At 39.6% G+C, this 26,822-nt stretch overlaps 1 protein-coding gene across 2 annotated transcripts in view; it reads left to right on the forward strand.

The window, feature by feature from the left end:
• Nucleotides 1–26,822, forward strand: part of LOC124157018 (protein phosphatase 1 regulatory subunit 37) — a 156,678-nt gene that overhangs the window by 40,518 nt on the left and 89,338 nt on the right. For both annotated transcript variants that reach the window (XR_006864515.1, XM_046531482.1), the window contains exons 5-7: nt 3,924–4,074; nt 4,980–5,109; nt 19,030–19,264. Coding sequence is in view for 1 of the 2 variants with exons in the window: in XM_046531482.1 (XP_046387438.1) it covers nt 3,924–4,074; nt 4,980–5,109; nt 19,030–19,264 (516 nt within the window). In the remaining variant the exon portion in view is untranslated. The remainder of the gene's footprint in view (nt 1–3,923; nt 4,075–4,979; nt 5,110–19,029; nt 19,265–26,822) is intronic.

Genomic DNA, 26,822 nt, shown 5'->3' on the forward strand with positions numbered 1-26,822 from the left:
TAGAATTTTGCAGGGTAGAAACTCACTGTGGATTTAAGGTTTTTTTCACGGGACCTAATAAAGTTAGACCATTTTATAGCAAATGCATGGCTAAATCAAGACTTGAATAGTAATATTTTGTTGTTATTTTCCCATTTGAATTCCCGTACTCCCGTTGCTATCCCAAACGCTGTTCTCATTTGCTTGCAAATCATCAGGCCTGTTCCATCTGTTTTACAAGCTCTTCTCTAGCATCTGGCTTGCAACTTTTATTTTCAGAGAGAGTGTATTTAATTCCAAATAAAGATATTATTTCTATACGGGAAGTAGTGATGCAATCTTTGATTCTCGAGTACACATGAGATGTCAGTTTTCCTTTAATATACAAGTTGGTATTCTCGACACTTTTTCAATCACGTTCAGTGAAATCATTTTTGGCAACAATTAGAGTTTGGTGGCAACATTCTTAGGAAATGATGTTGGCCCTGGTGAAACACAAACGATATCTTTAGCTTTTGTTTTGGTGTTAGCAAATTGTATCGAATACTTAAGCCAAAACGTTTAACTGTTTCCGTTGAACTAGGTAAACGTTGAAATTATGTGGGTGGCTAACTATATTATTATCATAATACTGCTAACTATCGCTGGAATGTAATGCGTCTTCAAAAACATTCTTCCTCCCCTTCACTTTCATGTGAGAAATCAAAAAAAATATTCTCCATATCGTGATTGACCTGCCCTTCCCTCCCATCTTCATTATCAAGCTTTTGAAGCACTCGTTAGAACTCATGAGGGTGATAAATGCGTTTTGACCTGGGAATTTCATATACTCTACATTAGTCACCACCGACTCAATTTGTTCACAATTCGATAAAATAGTAATAGAATTTACGTCCATAGGGAGGTTATGATTCCCGAATCTTGTTATAATGCCATTGCAGCATTATGTTCTTTTCTCGCAGATAGATACACCAAGTGCCGACTCTTCGCATTCAAACTCCGATGCATAACACATTATAAAAAACGTGCATAACTTATTTTTCGGTCTCTAGTAAAGTGTAAATAACGCATTTTTGCACCAATGTAATTTATATTTGAGTGTGAGGATGAAATTTTTAAATTACGACATGTGGTTTGAGGTTGAGATAAATTATACAAACAATAATAATAGCGACATAATAATGCAAATGCTTACAAAAAATATTATAAATACGAGAAAACATATTAACATATTATTGGAAAAAGAATTATGCTTCCAAGTTTCCACGGTAGCGACAGATTAACAGAAATTCCTTAGTATCGTGTGAACACCATCTAGCAGCAAATCACCCGAAGTTACGTTGTTCTCAATTTGTAAGATTCTTACGCAATAGTTGATCGTCACATTGACGCAAACATATGTTCTTGGTAGAAGGAAAGGTACAGAAATAGAATACCAAAGGGTACCACCAGTGATCCATGTGCAATAAACGCGCTATTTCGAATTTTTGAAAAATGCGGCAAAATCCCCGCTTAGCGTGCACCTAAGGGTTAAACACGGCCGCTGCCGCCGTTCACAGCCCACAGCGTGGCAGGGAGTCGTCTTATCTGGAAGCGGCCTGAATTTCACGGAGTCATGACTTGAGCAGCGGCCGGCAAAAAGTCGTTTTGCCAGAAAGCGGCCTCCATGTAGCACCGCCTGTATTTCATGCCGTAGATGGTACACCAGCAGGCCAGATTGAAATGGGCACTGTGGGGGTGCCGTGGTGACCAGGGAGGCCGTCAACGGCACTGTGTTGTCAACTGTGCGATTCGATTTGCTTAAAGACATCCATAGACAAGTATGATTATTTGAAAGAAGAAAGCGCTAGCAGTCGGGGGAAGGGAAGGAAGGAACAGTAAGGGGAGGAGGAGAGGGGGTACCCCTTATTAGCGGACGGATCGTCGGATATTCGGCTCTCCACAGAGCTTCAATACAAACAAAAATAATTTTGACATTGGCCAAATCTAATATCTAATTCTTCAGCTGAGAAAGCGTATCATTCTAGATGTTTCAGGATTGATAAATGGGAAATAATTTTTCAAGTTTCTTTGAATTCGATTATTTTTAGTTGTGTGCTTCTTTCACTGCCTTTCCTCACCGATTGGCTACTGCTGTAATCAAAACTAAGCGATTTTGTTGTATGTAGTTGCTATCCTACCTTCCCTCAACACCTGGGTGAGGGGTATCGAAAGGGAACCCACAACATGAAACATTTCGGCCAATTTGTAAGTTATACAGTACTATGGTTATACTGTAGCTACCCAGCACTCAAGTTTGAAAACACCATCGTGAGTGGTTGTTGTTTACAATTAGACTTTTTTTATAGTAGTTCCAGCTTTAAATATCAAACAAAGGATAGGAATTTTAAAATGCCAAAAGCTAGTGATACCGCTCATACCATGGCGAGTGAATTCAGCTCAGAAGGATTTTATGTGAAAGACAGAGTATTAATGTGCTAAGTTTACGATAAAAGATTTTAATATGAAAGATGTGACACGCTGTTAAAGCACATCAGTAGCGATACACATAAATGTGCAAAAGAAAGGGGACTTGCAAAACGACAGCTATCATTTGAACACACAGTCACTCACTCAAAGAAAGCAAAGGAGGAGCTTGTTGTTGCTACTACAGAAGCATTTTTAAAGGCTTTATTTAGTGTAGAGAAACTTGACAATCCAAAAATTCTAGAATGGCTCTCAAAGTATACACATATGAAGTAGTGGGAATTTGCCGTTTGCCGATTGAATTCGCCAAGACTACGTACTTGAACCATTCATATACCTTGAACCAATATAACTTGAACCATTTCCTTCATTTAGTTTTATCAGAAATTTCGTACAATCGAAATTGTGTTAAATTTGATGTAAAATGCTTAATAAAAGTATAAGTATTCATGAAACGTGTACCATAAAATAATAAAACGCCTATAAACATGGAAAAATTGTAGCATTATAATGACTCCGCCAAGATTTTCTATACCACCGAAATTACACGGTTTTAAAACGAATTTGAGCACAAAATGAAACCACTTTTACGGACCTCCAATTATTGATAATGATAAGATATTTTCAATAAAAGATAGATATTAAATGAGATACTTTTATTTTAAATTTAAACATGAGTGCTAATATTCTAAAGTAACACTTATGAGGTAACACCACTTTTCAGGTATGTTCTGTTTTGAAATTTAGCTATTATTTTTTAATTACGTAGTGATGATATGAAAGGTACTTTTGTCAACTGATTCTTCCACAGAATAATAATTTTTTTAGTGTTTGTCTTGTTCTCTTGAATTAAGTGATATTTATCTTGGAGGGTATGGCTTCAGAATTGATGGAATCGGTATCGGTAGAATGGGAATTGAAATGTCATAGTCGGAATCGGGATCGGAATCGTTAAAATTTTTTAATCGACCCATCGCTAATTTTTTCCATAGAAATCCTAACAATTTTTACGTACTCCCTTACTTGGTGTTTGAGTAAAGAAAGTGTATAAGGGTAAAAAAGTATCGCATATGAAAGTATGAGCAATGCTGTGGTCCACTGCGTTTACTCCGAGTACGTGGAAGACCTTCGGACGCCATGGCCGACGAAAAGGTATTCAGCACCCATGTCGACTACTATTAGCTGAAACTCTTAGGCCAAGGCATTTGAATGACTTATTGACCTTATAAACGATATTACTACATGAGTTTCATGATAGTGCATTCGGTTGGCAGATTTCTGAACTTACTGGCTATGACAGCTCTGTAACCGAAACTACTTTACTTGATTCGACACTCGTTATGCCACTGGAATGACTCAAATTTTCGACTACTTGCACATCCCTATAATTGACTAATAGAAATATGCAGTGGAGTGCATGAGCACTTGTACTTTTGAACATGCGAATCACACTCATCTGTCTACCTTTTGTATTTCAGACGAGATGCCTCGAGAAGCTAGTTGCACGCAACACTAAGCTAAGTGAGCAACAGATGCCAACGTTATGCCGTGGTCTGCGCATTGGCACCAACCTGCAGGCTCTGCACCTCGAGAACTGTGGCCTCAGTGGCCGATCCGTCGCCATCCTCGGTATGCAATGATGCCCTAACATGTGCTTGCCCTGTACTCTGGGACACCCTCTTACTCTCTTGTTTACATATGAAAATATGTACCTTATATAAAGGGAGTTTTCTGTCCTATTACCCCCACCAAAATTATGGTGGATTTGAATTTTATGTAAAATAAGTCAAAAATGTATATTAGCACAACTGTAGAGGCAGTGGAACACCAATGGGAAGGTTTTGGGTTTGAATCCCAGTCTGGCTACATTTTTTCTCTCTGATTTCTGCCTTTTTCCATCTATCCCAGCACCATTGTATGTGTGTGTGTGTGTGTAAAATGTGTTAGCGGCACAATGATAATGTTCCAGACAGCTAAGCATAAGTAAAACTATATACAGTAAACTCTTGATTTTACGAAGTCAGTGAGACCGGAAAATTGGCACTTCGTAAAATCGAGTTTCGTAATTTCAAACCTTTTTTTTCAAACAATAAAGTTATGTATTGCATTGCATTACCAGCTGTTACCGTATGGTACTGCTAGGCATTAGCGGGCTAAGATGGCAGGGAAAGATTTTTAGTAGTTGTGGAATTACTTCAAAGAATGGGTTAATAATCCTTGAAAATTTTTCTTTAATTTTCTTCTTAGCCAGGTAAGTAGGTCATACAGATGGAAATAGTATTTATGGGTTTTAGATTGTTTAGAGGCTTGTTACAATAAAAGGTTCTAAGGATTTTGTATTCATTTTTTATTTAAAGAATGGTGGGACATTTTGAACTGATGATATTTCCCTCAGGATGTTAGTTGAAAAAATATTAACATAAAAAATATATTATTAGGATTATTATTACTAATGTGATGGTGGTGCTGAGAAATGAAAAGGCAAAGTGAGTGTAATCCTGTGTCTGTATTTTCTCCTCTGTCTCTCTTGCTAGTGAATGCATTGAAGACAAACACATCCCTCAAGGAGCTGCACCTGGCGGACAATGGGCTTGGCGTTGCGGATGCCTTGCACATCCGGGATCTCCTGAGGGTCAACTCAACGCTACAACTGCTGGATGTGAGGTGCGTTCCCACAAACTCACCCAAAGTGATCTGCTGCTGAGTGACCAGGCCATGCCCTTCATTTCAGGTCGTCTTCGACTTGAACTAACACCTGATGGTGAATTTGAAAGGCACTTTTTGTGATTAGTGGTGGCCTGAGCAATTGTTTCCATTGACCAGTGGTTTGCTTTGGCTGTCCACTAGGGCAGATCGGAAAAATTGATTTTTTTCAAATCCATCTGGCCATTTGAAGTAAAGTTGTGGGACCGATCAAAAATAAGTCCTGAAAAATTTGAGACCTCTAGGTGAACCCCTGACCTTCGATCAAATGCGATTTAGGGGGGGAGGGTCAAAATTCGAAAAATTTAATATTCTATGGTCATTCCTTATCGATTTTACCGAGATTTGTTTTTTAGGACAAAAATTTTGTGTTAAGCCTCAAAATGCCAAATTTAGGCCCATAGATTGCCCTCCCAATTTTTATGTCGCAATGCTAAGCCAACTTAGTGCAATTAATAAATATACATTGCAAGGGATGAAATAATATTTGATGCTTTCCCTGCGAATAATGTGGGTAAACTCTTCTTGGCGTTCAATGACATTTATCCCTGAGGATGAGCCCCGAGTCGGAGCTTGAAACGTTGGTTGTAGTGGAAAAATAAACCGGGTGGAAATAGCGAGAAGAGTTTACCCACAAGGCAAAGGATTTTGGAATTATGCTTGTAGCAGACGGGTGATGCCTCATTTCGAGGAGGTATTCACTTGGTACCATCATATCCAATTCCTTCTGAATTTGGTGTTCCCACTTTTTCTTTCGCAAAGAAATCGATAATCGCAGATTTTATAACTTTTGCTAATGCTCCGATGGGAGAGACAAACCCCAAAAAGTGGGACCCTGTTTCTTCGACTAACATCACTTATTCCTCTCTAAACTGGGATTGATAACTTCTCTTGCCATTTTTCATCAGACAAGAGCGTAAGTCTTTCATTCCATCAAAATGGAGTCCTTTGATGACACCTTTGAGACCTCTCTTTTCATTTTCACTATAATTAGCATCTTTTTCTGTCTATGTAAGTATTCTTGTGCACTACCTGAATGTATTTTACGAAGTTATGATTTTTGCGTCAGCCAAAGTTGCGAGGGTGATCATTGCTGTTGCTTGGTTCTTGCACATACCTCTATCACAGTTAACAGTCGCATTTTCCCTGCAGAAGGTCCAGTTTGATTGTACTCCTTAGTGTGTATTACATGAGGAACATAGGTATACAAATGGGCTGATTTCTTATCAGTTTAATTTTCTTCGAGTGAATTGATGAAGAACATTTATGATACTTTTTAACTATACCATACTAGAATTGACAATGTTGACTCAACGGATTCCGAAGATTCCTTTTTTTCCTCAGTTGTCGTATTTCTTAAGGATTCAAACCAGCAGCCATCATATATCGTTTCGTCTGCTGGTCTCTCACAATGCTTTGCTCATTAAGAGGAGCCTTATGCTCCTCCTTGCACTTGCAGTGTTCCCACTCAACCGTGAAAACCTTAAAACCGTGAATAAGCCGTGAATTACGTCTACCGTCAAAAAACCTGGAAAAAGCCGTGAATTTCATCTTAAAACCTTAAAAATCTCTCAATATTGATTTTACGATGGTAGAACTACGATTGACCGATTGAAAGAAAAATGGATATTTCGTTCATATTTCAAGATCAGCCACGCGCAGACATGGCCACGGATTTATCTGCTTACATATATTCGAAGTGCAATTATTGGTCCGTGTGCCATGATGACTCATTGAACCAAAGCCTGTATCGAAGCCGGAAGACTGGTAACCAAAGTTTATTGACACTTGCGAAAATTCAGACACTTCTCAACTTCCCTGACACCCTGGTCCCTCTGTTTTCCCACTCACAACCTTTAGTCGGAGCTGAATTTTGCAAACGATATGTGACGTCAGGAGAGAGAGAGAGCACTTTCATTGCTGCTGCGTTTGCATTCACGGCGTCGGTCGCGTTTGTTAAATTTTTAGTTAACGTGCGGCCGATGATTGTTAAGTGGTCAATATTTCTGCCTAAAATGGTTTATCTACAAACCGTGAATTCGAAGACATTTAGACCGTGAAAACCTGGAAAAAACCGTGAATTTTATAATTTCGTTAGAGTGGGAACCCTGACTTGTGCACATGCACATATATCTCATAATTTCAAATGTTCTTTAAAATTGTTTGAATTTTGTTTTTCAATGCAACCCCTCTTTTGGCCTCTTCGCATTTTCCGTAAGTTTTTCCAGTTCCAGTGTTTTTACCACTAAATCCATTTAGTCACAGACATTATGGAAGAGAAGTGCATATCCATAGTTCGCACAACTTTATAGCCACTCGAGAGGCCTCTTCATAGACCATAGGCTCCTTGCCTCTGTTCTCAGATATAAAAATATTCCATCACTTTTCTACTAGTTGGTAACATCGATTTGTTTAATGCCCACGAGGCGCCAAATGAGGGACAAGTCGTCTCACTACGCATCGTTTTTTACCTTCTACCATCTTCTGATTTATATTATCAAAGATAAACGACCTCCTAGCAGCACACGCGGGATGAATTTTGCTGTATTCGAGGCATTGGAGGGGGAGAAGCGAGCAGGGAGGGGACGGGAGCGGCCTGCCGCTAATGTATCCACGAAGCTGCGTGAGCGTTGGAATATTTTCGTCACGGATGCGGACTCAAATTAGGCATTTTGAGGCTTAACAGTGACAGATACATCAAAATACACACAATATTTGTCCCAAAGAATAAATCTCGTCAAAATCTATAAGGAATGACCATAAAATAGTAATTTTTTCAAATTTTTACCCTCTCCCCCTAAATCGCATTTGAGCGAGGGTCAGAGGTTCACCAAGAGTTCTCAAAATTTTCAGGACTTATTTTTGATTGGTCCCACAATTTTACTTCATTGGGCCAGATGGATTTTCAAAAAATTGATTTTTCCGATCCGAACTGTACACGCCCACGCTCTTCCTGGGTGATAGGGTCTTTGATGTCGTCTCACTTGCCCTGAATTTTGGAAACATTGGCTTATAGAAGGGGAGTGTCCCAATAGTGCCTCTCAGAATTCAATCAAACATATTGAGTCCATCAGATGCTGTCCACACGTCCACTCCCTTTTGGGGTCATAGAAACAGTAGTTCAACAAAAAAGCATTTTGAAGTTTGTAGCTATTATGAATTCTTGTATGGAAACCATCCCCTCCATATCTTAGATAGCTATGACGCTTGATTCTTAGATGTTTTTGCATTGGTGCTTGAAGTTTTTTCTTCATGTTACTGTATAGACGTGTGTTAGAGACTCACCCCTATTTTGAGAATAGTAGCTAAAGAAAAAAATTTTTGCTGCATCGTTTTTAATTCTATCACGTGGTGTTGCACGTATAAGCCAGGACTTTCGACAGTTATCAATATTTACCCTTTCAATACCAAAAATTTATGCGACATTTTTCAGCTAAATTTACACGATATGTAAGGCACTAGGAGATAAGTAGGTGTTCACCTGTAGTGTTAACCTTATGATGCTTACTAGGGATGGTCGCTTTGGATACCTTGGATTCTAATATCCACGGATAATGCTATTCTTCTTATACTTCGGATCCAAATTGGGAATTCCACTGATAATAGATGATTATACAGTGAAGAAATATCCTCCACACTGAAAATTACAGTGAAAGCAGTTCTTCTATAACCTGCATATTATTCGTGATATTCCACTTTGAAAATTGTGTAGTAATCTTGCGCTCCAAGCAACCCATGACCATGTTTGCTGAGCGTGACGTCAGAGTCCAGTAAACAATACGTTTACGTGGTGCCAGTAGACTAATTGCCCCAGTTTTAGAAAAACCTATGTATTTAAAGTACCTTTTTGTTGATACAATTTATTCTCCAAGCTCTAGATTACTAGCAAACGAGATGGTTGATTTAATTTATGTTACATTTCAATTTTGTGGCTTCTCCACTCCTCGCCAAGAAATCTTCATTGTCGGAGAAGAAATACGCACCCATAATTAATCTACATTCAGAATGTTTTGAAATGTGCCTTTTCAAAGTCGGAGTGAGTCGTTGTGCAATATGTACGCCGTAAAATTTTTAGAACTATTCAAAACTGTTTGTCACACACTCTTCAAGTCATGAATTAGTATTGTCATTGCTGTTTGTTATTGCTATGGATTGAATCTGCTTACACGTATCCTGAAGTCACAGGGTGTTCCTGTAGCGCGAAAAAATTTAGTAATTCTCGAGAACTTTGAAGCTCTGTTGCAACAAGATTTTTTAGAATTATGAAGTCATATTTTGCATACGTCAATAACTTCCACTTAATTATCTATACATGCAAAAATATTATGTACTATTTTAACTCTATGAGAGCACCCCATTCTTCGAAGAAATTGAATCATGAATTCCTCTATGATGCTTGTCCTGCTCACAAACAATTTTTAAAAGCTCTTGTAGGAGTAATGCAATAGAATTTAAGACGTGGAAAATTTTAAGGCAAAACACAATAGGCAGATAGCATGAATCTTCCCAAGAGATTGAACAACAATCGGGGGAATCTCAGCACGGTAATATAATAATCATTGAGAGGATTTCACAAAACCACCCTAGGGCGTACATCACCTCATGCCTCTAAGTTTTTTCCCTTTGCGAGGCCACCCACACCGTAAATCACTATCTTCGAAGGAAAATATCAAATTACATGGGCACAATGGAAACGTGTTTCATCCTTACCCCATCTTACTGACTGACTTTTTTCGATCTAGTGCCTTCAATACTCCCAGTTTCTGGAGGCCAAATGCTAGGTGAGTCACTTACTGAGCCTGAATATATCTCAATAGCTTTCAGCAACTGTACGATGTGCACAAGGTTTGAAAAACAATGAGACCTAATGCATCGCATATCTGACAGTATTAAAGTTTTTAAGCTCTAATTGATTGACACAAAAGCTTTATAGTTACAACAAGGCTACTGATTGCGATGCTTTACCTGTTAAACCTAATAAGTTTGGGTGCCAGGTCTACCAGACCAACGGAAATTCAGGATCAAGGTTGCATCCGACCATAATCCAACCTGGTAAATTCAGTGGTGACGACTGCCAGGGTTCAAGTGACTTTGGACAAAAGCAAAACAAATAAAACAGGATCCCCACTCTGGCTAAACTTAAGTATTTATTTAAATAAATTTGTATAAACAGTGAAAAGGTCGGCAATACATAATAGCACCTGATACATAAATTCATTAAGGCTCATTCCCCTCTCTTGACAACTCGGAAGAGACTATGATTAATTCAACTTCACACAAAATAATCGATTGTTTAAACTGAAATAAAATACACCTCGAGACAACACGCGAAAAAGCAACCCCACCGAGATGCTAAACACACTATCTGCGCACCAAGCCACATACCTTACATTTGGAATATGAGATTTTGAGATGAACACTAGTGGTAGGCACTTTATCAATTTCACCGTGCTTTCAACCCACACTGTAGAGCTGACAGGGAGAACCATCCCCGCTGAAGTCCGAGATCCTAGAGAGCGAATGCCGCGCGACCAGCCATGGTGGCAGGCTATGACTTCCTCCTTTCTGCACATGCGCCATCTTGTTGCGTCGTCTGCTTTCTCCACGGCCCGCTACCGACACACCAGCTTTCAGTCGATGGGCCCAGCCGAGTTACTTGCTGGCAGGCGGAGTCGTGGGAGACTTAAATTGGCCAAATCTCAGCCCTCTCCATCAGCACCGCAACCACTCTCTGTCCCTCTCTCTTCTCTCTCTCTCTCTCACTCTCTCTCTCTCCGTCTCTCATGGCAATGGGAAGAAGCAAGGTACATGGCTCGATTTCCCCCCAACACAATGCTAAATGGCATAAAAAAAAACAATCATCAATCATAGTTTCTCAGAGTTTCCCCCAAAACATTTACAAAAAATACCAGACAGGCAGTCAGAAAACATTTCAAAAAAAGAAAAAACTTAATAAAAAAAATAAATACGGCTTTTACCACAAAAATGACAAATATGGCTTAACACAAATATTGCTTTTGCTAAACAATTACAAAATACCTTTTTTTTTTTGCTCTTTGATATCTGACTTTTACTAATGTGCCAAACGCACTTTCCCCCATTACATGATATTCAACATAGTCCAAAAGAGCACAATTTCCGAAGAAACAAGCATAGCGTGATCACATTCAAATAAGATGAGATGGACTGGAACCTTCAGGCAACGCAAATTGTGTACAGATGTGTATCTTAAAATTTCGCTTATACATCACAAAGGCTTTACACCCTGTGGGCCTGGGTTCAAGTCCTGGCAGTAGCAGAAACTTATCAGAGATGGCCCTATCCCTACTTGAGTGTAATGTGGAGGGCACTTCCAGTGCACCACTCTGTTCAGCAGATGGGAGGGAGATTTTCCTGGTCCCTTTTGAGCCTATCATTACAACCTGGCTAATGCCAACATAGGGTTCTTATCCCCCCAGCCCTTACTTCATGGCGCAAATACACCAGCTGTCGCTTACCTCCTTCCAAATAGCATACCATAGATAATACGGAGCAAACAGGACCCAGGATATTCGGAAATTCAGATTTTTCCGGTGTTTAGATCACTTTTTTAAGTGAGCTATTTAAATAACGGCGCAACTACCGTCATGCCGCCAGTGATGAATAAAAACATTATTAATAGTCCGGAATAATTTTTCCTCTTCATAATTTTTACGCATTAAAAAAGCATTTTCTCATGAAATTTTAGCATCAGTACACCAATGTCTCGTATAGCGCTGTCTTTGCGCTATACGAATTTGTGTTATACGAGAGCGTTTTAACATAGGGAAGATAGGGATGCGTTCCTGGTAGCATAGGTCTTGGGTATTGAATTTTCTCTAAAACATCTATATTCCCATAAAAAGCCTTATAAAACATTATTTCTATAAATATTTATAGTTTAAAACATCTTTAAAGATAGTATTCACGCATTCAAAGACTTTTATTCACGTTAAAAAAAATTCTTATGTGCTTTCGAAATTCCATCCTGTCGTGCGGGTGGGCTAACATCTGCTATCTCAGGGGATCGTAATGCGTTGCCGGCAGTTGACGATTTTTCAAACTAGTCTAAAAACAACTATTGTGTCACCCAGGCCCTTTTGTCGCCCATCGAAATGACAGGAAAATGCTACTTTAAATGCCATTTCATAGCTAGCGGAGTTTATGAATGATAAATCATTTTAATTTGAAGTCTTCCGAGTCATTAGCAGCTACGTGAAACAGTCTTTAAATACCTTGAAACCTGACCCAGGTTTTCCTTCCCTGAAAATGAATGAACGAGATTGCATTCTTTTCCAAAAGAATATCGTCTCGTCAACACTAAAAACTAGTTGAGGGGGAAAAGAGCCACTTTCAATAACAGCTTGGAGTTCATCAGAAAATGTTGTGGTGGCTGCGCTATCAACACTTGCAGATTCACCTGATATCGCCGCACTGAAAATACCTGCTTGCCGTTTCAATTCTGGAACCAACCGGAGCTTTCACTAAATGTCTCAGAGCGATTACCACTCTCGTCTTTTTGTACTGATTCACCATGAACTTTCCGTATGTGTAGACCGCTTGGTTGAAGTTGGTGCGGCTGAGGTCACTGATATTTTAGCTTCGTCTTTATTCAGAATAAGGCATCGTGAGTTTAAACTTCTGCGCAATATCGCTTTGACGCTCTCCATTTTCAAAGCCATTGACCTCTCTCAAGTCCTCTTCTATGTTTATGGTTTTTCTTGATAAATTCTTGATTTTTCTACACGCATTCCTATTTTTTGGCATATTCTCTTGGTTTTTACTCTGTATGGCTCTATCTAAATCACCTTCTTCCACTGAACTGTATTCCTGAGACGCAGAAGGCCTATGACTGCCGGGAGGGAACGAAGCCATTGTGTTTGAAACTCTTTAGCGGACCCTTTTATGTGTTGATGCTATTCATGCGCAACTCGGCCACCACTCCTTTTCTCCCCCGTTAATACTGATGACCTTGAAGGCTTTAGCGTAGACCCTCTACCTGGAAGTCAATCGCCCGGTAACCTACGACGGCAAAAATACGTCTCAAACCGTATTGCTGAAAAAAAAACTCATTTCCACTAGCCCCACGCTTAATTAACGATCTAAATTATTTATTATCATTCTGTTAAGGAGACGAGATAAATCTTCGGTAGGCCGGCTATCTGGACCCAATGACGAGTAATACTTTTGGCAATTGCACAGCAATGAATTTCGATTAATATATTAACAAAAAAGAAGATTTGAGGCAAGAAATAATATTAATATGCGTAAATTGATAGAAATTTCGTGCGTACTTAGCGCAAGTTCACGTTTTATCGCGAGAGCGTTTAAGATTTTTGATTAGGCTACACTGCGTTGCAATGTTTCCCCGAGGAACGAATTTGCGCTATATCGAAATTGCGCTAATCGAAATTGCGCTATATGAGACATGGGTGTAGATTGAATCTACCAGAAATAGCTTCTCTGTTGGCATTCTTCCGCAAATTCAGCGCCGGGACCTTGGACTCACAAGCCGTGTGACTCATCTTCACGTAATACATATTTTGCTTCCCCATATCTGATAACAATGCCGGACACTTTTTGTATTTGTATTTAATGGTGCTAACCCATTCATGAGTTTAAAGGGACTGCCTTAACATTCACGTCTTGAATTTGACTTCAATGATTACATGACGATTGACGAAGCAAGTTATTCTCCGAGGGCATAAACCCCTGTTCCGTTAAAAATAAATGCTAGCCACCTACCGGAGTTAAGCTGATGGCTTTTCAAGTTCCAACCATGTTTAATTTAAACCCACCGACAATGAGATACAATGAATTCAATTGTTGAGGCCTTCACTTTGTAGAATTCCATATTTAATGTTTGGAAAGGAAATTGCTTAGCTTTTCTACAAAACACACACTTTATTGCCGACTAGTTTCGGTTACACTGTACCATTATCAAGACTAGTGATACACATCAGAATTTGCCGGTATATATACTCTGTGGTCGGGTGATTGGAGGGGAAGGGGAGGGGGGAGAGGTAAGTGACGGGGAAGGTGAAGGAGGGAAGAGATAGGGAGAAAAACCAGAGGTAGTTACAAAGTAGAGCGTGGGTTGGCGTCACAAGGATTTTTTGGGGTGTAATAGTGGAATGTCTAGAAGGGGGGAGTGGAAAGGGAAAAGGTGGTCATTAGCAATGGGTTCTTTCCTCTTTACAATTTTTAAAATTTCCAACTGTTCTCTGATGTCCAGCTGTGTTCCTTTTTTGACTCGGTGAAGCAATTCCGGGGTAAAATCCGCTTGGTGGCCTTCCTCCCGAAGATGGGTAGCGAATTGGGACATCCCAGTGTTGTTGTAGTAATCGCGCCGGTGTTCCTCCGCTCGTACGGTCAGACTTCTTCCTGTTTGTCCTATGTATTTGGAGTCACAATCACCAATTAAGGTGTGGTGATTGTGACTCCAAATACATAGGACAAACAGGAAGAAGTCTGACCGTACGAGCGGAGGAACACCGGCGCGATTACTACAACAACACTGGGATGTCCCAATTCGCTACCCATCTTCGGGAGGAAGGCCACCAAGCGGATTTTACCCCGGAATTGCTTCACCGAGTCAAAAAAGGAACACAGCTGGACATCAGAGAACAGTTGGAAATTTTAAAAATTGTAAAGAGGAAAGAACCCATTGCTAATGACCACCTTTTCCCTTTCCACTCCCCCCTTCTAGACATTCCACTATTACACCCCAAAAAATCCTTGTGACGCCAACCCACGCTCTACTTTGTAACTACCTCTGGTTTTTCTCCCTATCTCTTCCCTCCTTCACCTTCCCCGTCACTTACCTCTCCCCCCTCCCCTTCCCCTCCAATCACCCGACCACAGAGTATATATACCGGCAAATTCTGATGTGTATCACTAGTCTTGATAATGGTACAGTGTAACCGAAACTAGTCGGCAATAAAGTGTGTGTTTTGTAGAAAAGCTAAGCAATTTCCTTTCCAAACATTAAATGAGATACAAGTTGAGTCAGTTCTGATAAGCGTGCCGCGTAACTTTCCCTCGCCTCCATTTGTCCTGCAGATTTGGGATTAGCCTGCAGAATGAGACAAGGCATGCTGCTTTTACCATCGTGTTGAATCACCATCGACTTATGTCCATACTAGAAGTACGAATATCTTTTTTGCATTACCTTGGAAGCCAAAATTTTGGCACCGGAGGATTTTTAACGACTCATTTCGCCGGGGCGACGGAAAACATATCGTTGGCAAAATTCTAGAAAACTAGTGATATGTGAATAGTATCCACGAATACTCGAATATCTGGAATACTAGAAAGTATTTGATGTGCGAGATCTCAAATAATTATGTTAAAGGCACGACCTCGAATATCTCAAATTCCTTTGAATTTCGCGCCATACATTGTCGCACGCACGCTGTTGGTAGCTGACTCTGAAATTGTCGTTTAGTGCATGCAGCGCCGTTTTAGGCAAGTTGACGAACTACATCAAACTTGCAGATTGGAGCGAAGAGAGTTCGACATGGGGAACCAAAAATGATCAGGTGAAAAAATCCTATAACCTCCACCAGGAGAACCTCAGTGCCATGGGATAGTAACTACGTAACACAATTCCCAAAATTCGCTACCCCCTCCATCTATCAGCCCTAGGCCCTTCCTCTGATGCTTTCCTCCTCTCCAAAATCAAACAAAAGGCCCCAGCCCACGCAGGGTTTGTATTACGAAGACCATGAATCAAAAGCTTCAAAAAAATATATCAAGTTACAGGAGAACAATAAAATCATGTTTCACCCTTCCCTCTTTCTCCTCCACTGACCTTTTTCTGCCTACCTGCTTCGAAGTTCCCCATTGCTGGAGGTCAACTTCTGCATGAATCACCTATTAGCCAAAAAGGTATCTAACAATGACTTTCTGCAATTTATATTGCACCTTCATTGATATGAAATATTAGCAATGTGCCCATGATTCAAAAAAGAATAAGACCAAACACAAAATATTTCTGACTTTATTTAAGCATTTTACGCAAGGAAATAAATGTCAAAATATGATGGAAACTTAGCATTCTGGCGAAACTCGATATCCTTGCAGCTGAGCTTCACTTGCAGCTGCAGCGGATCACATGGACCACGAGTAGTCTATTATCTGAAATGTTCCTTTCTAATGGGTATATTTTTAATATAATTGAGGCAATGTGTAAAGGGTGAACAATGTTGTGTTAGCCGTCAGTGGCACGCCCACCTCATCCTCAGCTTCATCCGATTTATTGTTTTCACCTATCTATCTCGCTCCTACCCCTACTGTCATGTGCTAGCGGAAAACCCAAGGCTTTTTGCAACTTTCACGTTAACTTCACTTCGTACGAGTGGTTCCGTACTTACAGTGTGGGTTGACTTTAAATCAGTGAGTGTTTTCCATGTGGGTCAATTAAAGTCCAGTTTCATTTTTATTAGTTTTATTTTTATTTGTCTTCAGACCATGACCCTTCCAAAGAAACAAGTGAGAACTTTAAAGGATGGAATGAAAATAATTGAAGAAGAAGAAAAGAATCCGGGGGAGATGCCAGATCAGTTAGTCACAATCGTGAGTTAGCGCTCAATTGTTATGCAGTGTTGCATTCTGCAGGATAACCGTACTCTTCGATTACTTGCATACACACTGGCTGGCGAGAGTTGTCCGATTACGGCACAATGGGAGGGGTGGATAACCCTGCGCCAGCACGGTTTGCAGCCAATTGCTCTGTCCCCCAAACGCACCTCACACCCTCGCCTAGTCATGCAACATTGTCAAATGCATAAAGGAGCACCGAAAAAAGCCTGATCCACCAAAACAAGTGATTGTTCCTCTAGGTCCTTCACGGTCGTCGTCCCTTCCAGTTTTTTTCTTCACGGAACCCTTTGTAAGCGCTTCCCTTTCTTACCTGGCAGCCTTGCCCCCTACCCAGACCTAGACCATTTTGTCTGTCGTTGGACAACTCTTAGCGGCCGTACTGTAGGTTTATCAACCTAGGAACAAGGTTTTGGAATGCATCTAGTTCGTATATCGGACTTAATGTATTCGGGAAGATATCAACCCTCGATTGCATCATGCCGCATTCTTCTCATGAAAAACTGAAACGAATTTTCCTGTTTATATATATTTCCGCATAATTTAATCGCGTTTATGATATATTTATTTTTCTCGACGATTCCTAAAGGAAACGTTCCTACGAACTTCGTTATTATGAACCTCAGGTGTTTCGGTCCTGTGAACTTCATAATGACGAGATTCTACTGTAGTATGATTGCTGCTTAGACTTCAAAATTACTGGAATTCTAGATTCTGAAAGTAATTTCACAAAAAGATTATTTAAATAAATGATGCATATTTCAATAAATAAAAATCTTTGAGATAAAAGAGCAGACCTTGGCAATTTAAGTAAAATTTATTATTATTTAATTAATCAAAATTGATAGGTAACTATGAACTAACTCAGCTTAGTTACCATCAATAAACAAATCCAATTCAGTGGAATAAAAGGTATGTGTAAATTCTAGTCTCTTCTTTTTAATTAATTTACAACAAAATATTTTTACTATCGTAACAAAAATTCCCATAACCTTTTATATATCACAGTTATGTACTCATATTCATTCATAGCCTGGATGAAGGAAGGCAAAAACTTGAATTGAAAATTCCTCAAGACCTAAACTGCAGGACAATTAATCAACATTAATTGATAATGTTGCTCTACTCCTTTGAGAAATTAAATAAATTGTAAGCTGCTTTGGAAACTTCAAATTTGGAATCAGAGGAGGAAGCCCTAATTAGAAAGAAGCGAAAGGCAGTGAGGTTCCAATATTCTGGAAGAATTTCTAGAAGATACTATACCATCACCTCCTGCTCCACCAGCAGGATGTCAGTTGAAAAATAAACTCATGCTATGCTGAAATATATTACATTTGAGTCATTTATCCTGAATTTTCCCCATGGGTCCAATTTCAATATGATTATCTAGAAAATATCTTCTCAAGATATCTTGTAGATATCAGAAAAGCGGACATTCAGATGACTGCAAAATGTCTGGAAGCTACTACAAGATATTTTCTGGATATTTTATGCTATGTCGATCCTTTTTCTCATCTATGCAATATTTTTTATTTAAAAATTCATGAGATGAACCAAAGCATTGCAATGGACATTAGCTTTCATCATGAAGAACTATCTGCACATTGTTAGGGAAGAATTCTAAATTTCCTGCTTATTCAGTGGTGGTATTTTGCTGGGAATGTATAAGAAAGGACTTAAGCTGCTGGGTATTTGGTTTAGATATAGAGTGGTTGAGGTTTTGGTCTCTCATTTCTTCAGGGATTTTCCTCCGCGTCAGCTTGTTTGTAGACAGCAGTTTTGCTGGCTATCCTGCCAGCGTCTTCAGGTCAAAGGCGTCGGCTGTCGGTTTCTGCCTCGCTAATATCCCGTAGGCTGGATGGGAGCTGCTCTGTGATTGGCTGTTTGACTGGGCACTTCTCTCTGATTGGCTCTCTCTTTGACGACTCTTTTCGAGGCACTGTGAGGTTTTAATGGTTTTAGGACAGCACCTACTGCTGTTTTAATTTTTCCACCCAATTTCCATGTGGGTCCCACGTTTATTCCACGACCAAAAACGCATGGTATCCACGTTACATTTCCACTTAAATCTCCACCGTAATTTCCACGTGGGTTCCATGTGGATTCCATCACCCATTTTCCAAGCAAGCATATCCTTTCAGTTGAAAAGGTGTATGAATGAAGGTGTATGTATGTCCACTTATGGCTCCACCTGGTGATAATATGGTGTAATACGTACGTATGTGTGCTCATGTATGCTGTGGTGTGTGTTTGCAATTGCAGTAACAACTGCATGCAGGACAAGGGTGTGGGCCACTTGTGTGATGGGCTGGTGGACCAGGCCATCCAGCATGGCCACTACAGCAACTTGCTCAGGGACCTCTCAGCCATTGGTGGGGGGGGCTCGGTGTCTGGGAGTGGTCAGCAGGCGGCTGCGCCAGCTGCTGGTCTGAGCGTCCTAATCCTCTGGAACAACCAGCTCACCAAGAACTCAGCATTTAGCATTTACAAACTCATTGTAAGTAGTTGCTGTCTTCTTATTCTCTTGGGTGAATTGTTGCCATGACACTCTTCCATGTGTTTTTTTGTTTCATTGTTGTTGATTCCAGGTGGTTTGAGGATAAGTGGGATTTGGCATGCTTTATTTTCATTGCCATAAAATTGTTTATGGGTGCAATGATGAGGTATCTTAATTGGATTGAAATATTTGCATTGTGCACAAAATTCAAAAGAAAATGACACCAAACATGGTATTTTTGACATTTTTAAGCATTATAAGCATGGAAGTTGTACCCTGTGAACAATAGAAGTGGAATAGGAAGTAGGAATGGATGGAGAAAATTTCACTCCAGTCAAGTAAAAGTTACAAGTTCCCTGAGAACAAAGGGAAGTGGTTTTGTTTGAATAGCTTCCCCCCTCCCCTTCTTGCCACTCTCGACCTGCCTTCTTGGTCATTAATTTTGGAAACACGCTGATAGCATGAGTCACATATGTACCCTGTTCTTCGGTGACAACCAATAACTTTCTGCAATCAGTGTTTTACCTCAATATAGGAAGGAATAGGAATGCGCACCAAATATTTAAAAGAATGAGTCCAAATAGGACGTATTTCTGACATAACTTGGTTTGTTTTGGTCCTGTCACTTTTATTTATCAATTCATCAACGAATCACGCGTTCCTCAACCACAGACCACAACCAAATAGGAATGAGAAGTTTTCAATACAACATAATCATGATTTTGCATTAATTTGCATTAAATTACAATTGGTTTTCGCATTTAGTGTTTATTTTTTGGGGTCCCGATTCATTCCCCATTCGACCAATGTTAAAATTATCCTCATTTAGTGTTTCAGCATTCTGCGTTTATCCGCATTTAAGGTCATAAAAAATTTTCTGGCTCAAGATATTTATGCCCAATTTAATGTTTTTTCATTATGGCTGATTCAAATGATTATGGAAATCTTTGAATCTCTGCTCAGCAGCAATAAAATTTAATGAAATTTTAGTAAGAGTTGAATCTACCCAGGAATGCGTCTTCATCAGCATTCTCTCGCGAATGTGGCACTGGGACCTTCAACTTGCAAGCTGGGTTATTTGTCTTCACAGGATGTTTCACTCCCCTTCTTATCCAAACACTTTTTGTTTCAAATTATTATTTGATCTAATGGAGTTATGTCATCCCTTACTAACCTGTAACGACCTTATCTTTCACTTATTGAACTTGACTTTGATGATTATGTGACGACTAATGACACGTTATTCTCGGAGGGCGGCTACTATGATGGTTTTCTGGGAATGCTTTTCATTGATGGCTTACGGACCTTTCAACTTTCATCTCTGATCTCTACAGGAAGTGCATTGTTAGATCAATATTTATTCAGTCCGCTATTTTCCCTTCGAAAGAGGAGGCCCAATATCATTTGTGCAGTTTATCTGAAGATTCTTTCTACAATCCATTCCAAGGTCAGTTTCTATGGTTGAACCGTAAAAGAAACCAGGAAGTGTTTTCCCTGACATGATGGTGGGTGAGAGCATTCTTTCTCTGTGGAAAAACATCACATTACATGGTATTTAGATATCCCGGAGCCCATTCGCGACATGCGGATGGCTATAATCTAGGGATGGGTCGAATAGTAGATTTCTCGAATTCGAATATCGAATTCGAATATTAAATCATTGCTCGAATATTCGAATACCTCGAATTTCGAATACCTCGAATACTAAGCGATGAATGTGAAAATGTTTGACTAGGTCGCCTATGCAGCAGGAAACCCAAGATTTTGGCGAGTAATTGTGATTGCCTTTAAAGGATTCAAACAGGAATTTAGCTGAATAATGGAATATTTTAATTTTATGTAAACAATAGGGTAGTTTCCTTCATTAAAGAAAACGAAAGGTATTGATTGTGATTCGTTACCCACCATTAGTGTATTCATAATATACAAATTATTTCGTTCTAGAAATACCGGTTTAGACTAATGGCAATGTTCAATTTTACCTCATTTGAAAAAGGCCAGATCGGCGCCTATGCGATCTCAGGGAAAAATTTCTGCTGTGTAAGTCATTTGGAACTGTCATTTATCTGCTTTGTACCACTGATTTGTATGTGCTTTTGAACTACTGTGGAATTGAAACACGGTACACAGCAGTTCATGACGTCATAGCATCCTACCATGTCATCAACTCATTTGTAGCACATTTTGAACTGCCTTGGATTTCCATTGGAAACTGCTATGGGACTCATTTGGATTTAAATTTGGAACTCGTTTGTACCACTCGTTCATCCGTTTTGAAACTGATTTGTACCACTTGGACACCCATTTGGAACTCATTTGTACACCATGCCACCTGCTTTGTAGCAGTGCAAGATAGCGTATTCAATTTTCTTGAAGTTTATTTTAGTATGTTTCGGATATTTAGGCAAGATGAGTATTACGAATTGAAGTGCGGCAGTGCCGCCATTTCGCAATAGCTCCATTGCTTTGAAAAGCATTAGTCATAAACGAAAGACCTTCAAGCTCGACAAGCTTAACACAATGTTAATGTTTTCCTATTGCGGAGTGAGGGGTAAGTCACTTTGGTGGCCAAGAAAGTCCTTATCGAGAGCTTAATTCCGATCTTACGTGGTTGATGTGGATCATTCAGTGTCCATTTTTGAGTGAAATGCCTTCGTTTCTGGACATTTTTTCTTGAAAACCGTCATGTTAAATATCTGAAAATGCAATGGGAAATGCGAAAAAAGGCCTTTCCGGGTAATCGAACTTGTCAACCTCGACATAGAAATATATTTTCGAAGGAGGGATTCATGGCGAAAAAATTCAGCCCTAAAATACGGATCCAAATATGGACATAAACCATTTCCTAGGGATCGCGAAGGCAATTAATACATCGGTATGTTTTATCATAGAGTAAGTATATTATATACTTACTCTATGGTTTTATGTATATTAATCTATGGAAAATACTACTTTTCCGGTAATATCAAAGAACGAAAGCAATGAAAGAAAAGGTTGCAAAAATGCCGTAAAATTCGCAATATTTATAATTGCGAAGTATACTTTGAAAGTATAGACATTGAATTTTTACGATAATAATATACTTGGAAACGCAAAAAAACGCGAGCGCTATGAATTTGTTATTGAATACCTTTATTATACGCAACCAAAATTCTCGGTACGTAGTGAAGATAATCTTGTCGCATTTCAAATCGGACCCAAAAATACGATTTAAGCCACAAGGAAAATAGAATAATTTTTAAACTAATTCGAGTGATTATTTGGGAGTTCCGTTTCTATTAACTGACTTGCGATTATTTCTTAAACCACTTATGCATTTTTATTGCATATATTAAAGAATTTTCGTTTTCTCGACCAAACGTATCAGACTGAACCTGGCCATGGTATGTTGGCGCGTAGAAGACAGTTCCAAAACAAATGATGACGTATATAAATCGCATGGATTTGTTCACAAAGAATTACAAACGTATGGAAAGCCGTTATACATGAATCTTCTCAGTACACAACAGTTACAATACGAATGATGACGCCCGGAAATCCTGTCATCTCGTTCAAAGGGAGTTCCAAATGAATTTTCTCCGTACACAGCAGTTACAATACGAATGATGACGTCTGGAAATCCTGCCGAATCGTTCAAAAGTAGTTCCAAATGAGTAGAAAGCAGTTCCACACAAACACACTCTGTACAAAGGAGTTCCAAAGGGGATCACAAATGAGTTACAAACGTCTTCATATTTCTAATTTTTGGTACAAATGAGTAAAAATGAGTTTCACAGCAGTTCCAATGCAGATTTTGGTGTTCCAAAGCAGTTTCAAAAGGGTTCCAAAGCAGTTGCAAAGCAAAAATTTTTCCCTGAGATGCCACTCCACGTGACATCACAGGGACCTAGTTTCTACACAAGAGGATCGGAGTTTTACATCGTCTGAGGTTACCAATGCATTAATGAGGCACAGAGCTCAGGGAAACATCTCTTAATAATCACACGGTCCGTTTGATAAGGTATTAATAATCCTTATTTAAGCCAAGCGCTACCAGCTAGCATGGTACTCGGCTACCTGCTAGCATCCTGCGTCGTAATAGCGCTCAGAGCCTCGCCCCAAGGTCACCTCACTTGCGGCAGCGGGAACCAGAACGACGTCACGCGGAGTTTTTCCCGGCATTCATACTTACCCGTCGCGTTTTCGCGCGCTTGAAATTTTTCACTTTTAATTTAATCGCGAAAAATAGATATCGTCTTATAAAACTCTAAAAGCGTTAAATACGTACTTCAGGAGTATTAATATTTCGATTTAGGCAATAAAAAATAATAGGAAACCACCCTATTTGAGCATTACGCCTCCGTCGTATTTCTTCTTCTTCCCGGTATTTATTTTCCTGCGCAAAATGCTTAAATAAAGTCAGAAATATGTCGTGTTTGGTCTTATTCTTTTTTAAATTACGCGCACATTACTAATATTTCAATCCAATAAAGGTGTAATAACAATTGCCGAAAGTCATTGTTAGACACCTTTCGGGCTAGTAGATGACTCATGCAGCAGTTGACCTCGAGAAAGGGGGAAATTCGAAGCAGGTAGGTAGAAAAAGGTCAGTGGGTGAGAAAAGGGGGTGGGTGCGAGACACGTTTTTATTTTTCTCGCGTAACTTGATATTTTTTGAAGCTAAGGTTTTTGTAATACAATCCCTGCGCGAGCTGGGATCTTTTGTTTGATTTCGGAGAAGAGGAAATCGTCAAGAGTGGGTGAGGCGAATGCTGAATGGAGGGGGATAGCAGATCGTGGGAAATGCGCCAATGTCACTATCCCACGGCATTGAGTTCCTCCCTATGGTAGTTTCATCTCCTGGGGAAGATTCAAAATAAGTGCCTGTCATTATTAGCTACAAAGGACACACGGCAAACACCTCCTCTCATTTTATCAAAAGATGGATGCGGGAAAATGGTCAGTGGGGAGAAAGAGGGAAGGGTGAAACACGATTCTATTATTTTCCGGTAACTTGATTTTTTTTTCAAAGCTGAGGTCTTCGTAATACGATCCCTGCACGAGCCGGGACCTTTTTTTTTGTTTTCGGGGAAGAGGAAATCGTCTGAGGGGGTGGGGCGAACGCTGAATGGATGGGGATAGCGGATCGTGGGAAATGCGCCAATGTTGCTATCCCACGGAACTGAGGTTCTCCTGATAGGGGACACCTGGGATTTTCGGATTTTTTTCATCCGATCAATTTCGGTTCCCCACGTCGAACTCTTTTCACCGCTCGAACCCGTGAATTTGATGTATTTCGTCAGCTTGCCTAAAACGGCGCTGCATGCACTAGACGACTAGAGTTCTCATTTTTCCGAGTCAACTACCAACGACGTGCGAGCGACAGTGTATGACGCGAAATTCAAAGTATTCGAGGTATTCGAGACGGTACCTTTGGCATAACTATTCGAGATCTCGAATATCGAATACTTTCTATTATTCGAGGTATTCGAGTATTCGCGGATACTATTCGCACATCTCTACTATAATCGAAATATCGATTCAAAGATCTGCTACTACACCTCGTATAGCGTTTCACGTATCGCGCTAGGGATGTGTTCCTTGGGGTCTTTGCGCTATGCGAATTTGCATTATACAAGAGCATTTTAATATTGGGAAGATAGAGATGCGTTCCTGGTAGTATAGGTGTTGGGTATCGAATTTCCTCTAAACCATATACATTCCCATAAATAGCCTTAGAAAACCTTATTTATATATAAATTTTTATTGTTAAAAATATCTTTAAAGATAGTGGGCATGCTTTTAAAGACTTTTAATCACGTTAAAAAATATTCGTACGTGCTTTTGAAATTCCCTCCTGTCATGCGGGTAGGCTAACATCTGCTATCTCAAGGGTTCATAATGCACTGCCAGCAGTTGACAATTTTTCAAACCAAACTATTGTGTCACCCATGCCCTTTTGTGGATCATGGAAATGACAGACAAATGGTACTTTGAATTCATTTCATAGCTAGTGGAGTTTATGAATGATAAATCATTATAATTTGTCCTCTGAGACACTAAAAGCTACTTAAAACAGTCTTTAAATGCCTTGAAACCTGACCCAGGTTTTTATTCCCTGAAAATGAATGAACGAGATTGCATTCTTTTCCAAAACAATTTTATCACATCAACACTAAAAATTAGTTGCGGGGGAAGGGAGCCACTTTCAATCACAGCTTGAACTTCATCAGGAAATGTTGTGGTGACTGCGTTATCAACACTTGCAGATTCACCTGATATCGCCGCACTGAAAATACCTGCTTGCCGTTTAAAATTCTGGAATCAACCGGAGCTTTCACTTAATTTCTCGGAGCGATTACCACCCTCGTCTCTTTGTACAGATTCACAATGAACTTTCCGTATGTGTTGACCGCTTGGTTGAAGTTGGTGCGGCTGAGGTCACTGATGTTTTAACTTCATCTTTATTCAGAATAAGGCATCGTGAGTTTAAACTTCTGCGCAATATTGCTTTGACGCTCTCCATTTTGACGCTCTCCATTTTGACGCTCTCCATTTTGACGCTCACGCCTGAATACCTGTATAATTTATTCACTTACAGGACTAGTGTTTCCCTCCGAAGAACCCGGTCAGACCTTAACCTTCTCCATATACCCCAAGCCCGTACCAACCTATACCTAAATTCCTTCCATATCACTGCTTCTAAGTTTTGGAATTCATTACCCCCCTTAATAAAACGCTCCTCCACCCCGGAAGCTTTCAAGAGTAAACTGTATGAATATTTAAAACCGTAAATGTATTGTTTTGAGTTGTACAAATCATTGAGTTGATTAATTTTGCTTATGTTGCTTATGTTGTGATATTTCATAATTATTGTATTTTTGAGCAGAATGTTTAATTGTATTTAGGTTTTTTGCTCTTATGGGTTTCCCAGAGCATCAATAAAGCATTCATTCATTCATTCATTCATTTTCAAAGCAATTGACCTCTTTCAGTTTCTCTTCTAGGTTTATGTTTTTAATTGATGACTTCTTGATTTTTCTACCCGCATTCCTATTTTTTGCCATTTTCTCTTGGTTTTTACTCTGTATGGCTCTATCGAAATCACCTTCTTCCGCTGAACTGTATTCCTGAGACGCAGAAGGCCTATGACTGCGGGGAGGGAACGAAGCCATTGTGTTTGAGACTCTATAGCGGACCCTTTTATGTGTTGATGCTATTCATATGCAACTCCGCCACCGTTCCATTTCTCCCCCATGAATACTGATGACCTCGAAGGCTTAAGCATAGACACTCTACCTGGAAGTCAATTGCCCGATAACCTATGATGGCAAAAATTACATCTTAAACCATACTGCTTAAAATAAACTCATTTCCACTAGCTCCATGCTTAATTAATGATCTAAATTAACTATTGTCATTTTGTTAAGGAGACGAGATAAATTACTTTGGTTGGCCGGCTATCCGGACCTAATGACAAGCAATGCTTTTGGTCATTGCGCAGTAATGTATTTCGATTAATACATAATAAAAAGAAGATTTGATGCAAACAATATTATTAATATGTGTAAAATGATAG

The sequence above is a fragment of the Ischnura elegans genome, chromosome 4, assembly GCF_921293095.1.
Source record: "Ischnura elegans chromosome 4, ioIscEleg1.1, whole genome shotgun sequence".
In the NCBI taxonomy this organism is placed as follows: domain Eukaryota; kingdom Metazoa; phylum Arthropoda; class Insecta; order Odonata; family Coenagrionidae; genus Ischnura; species Ischnura elegans.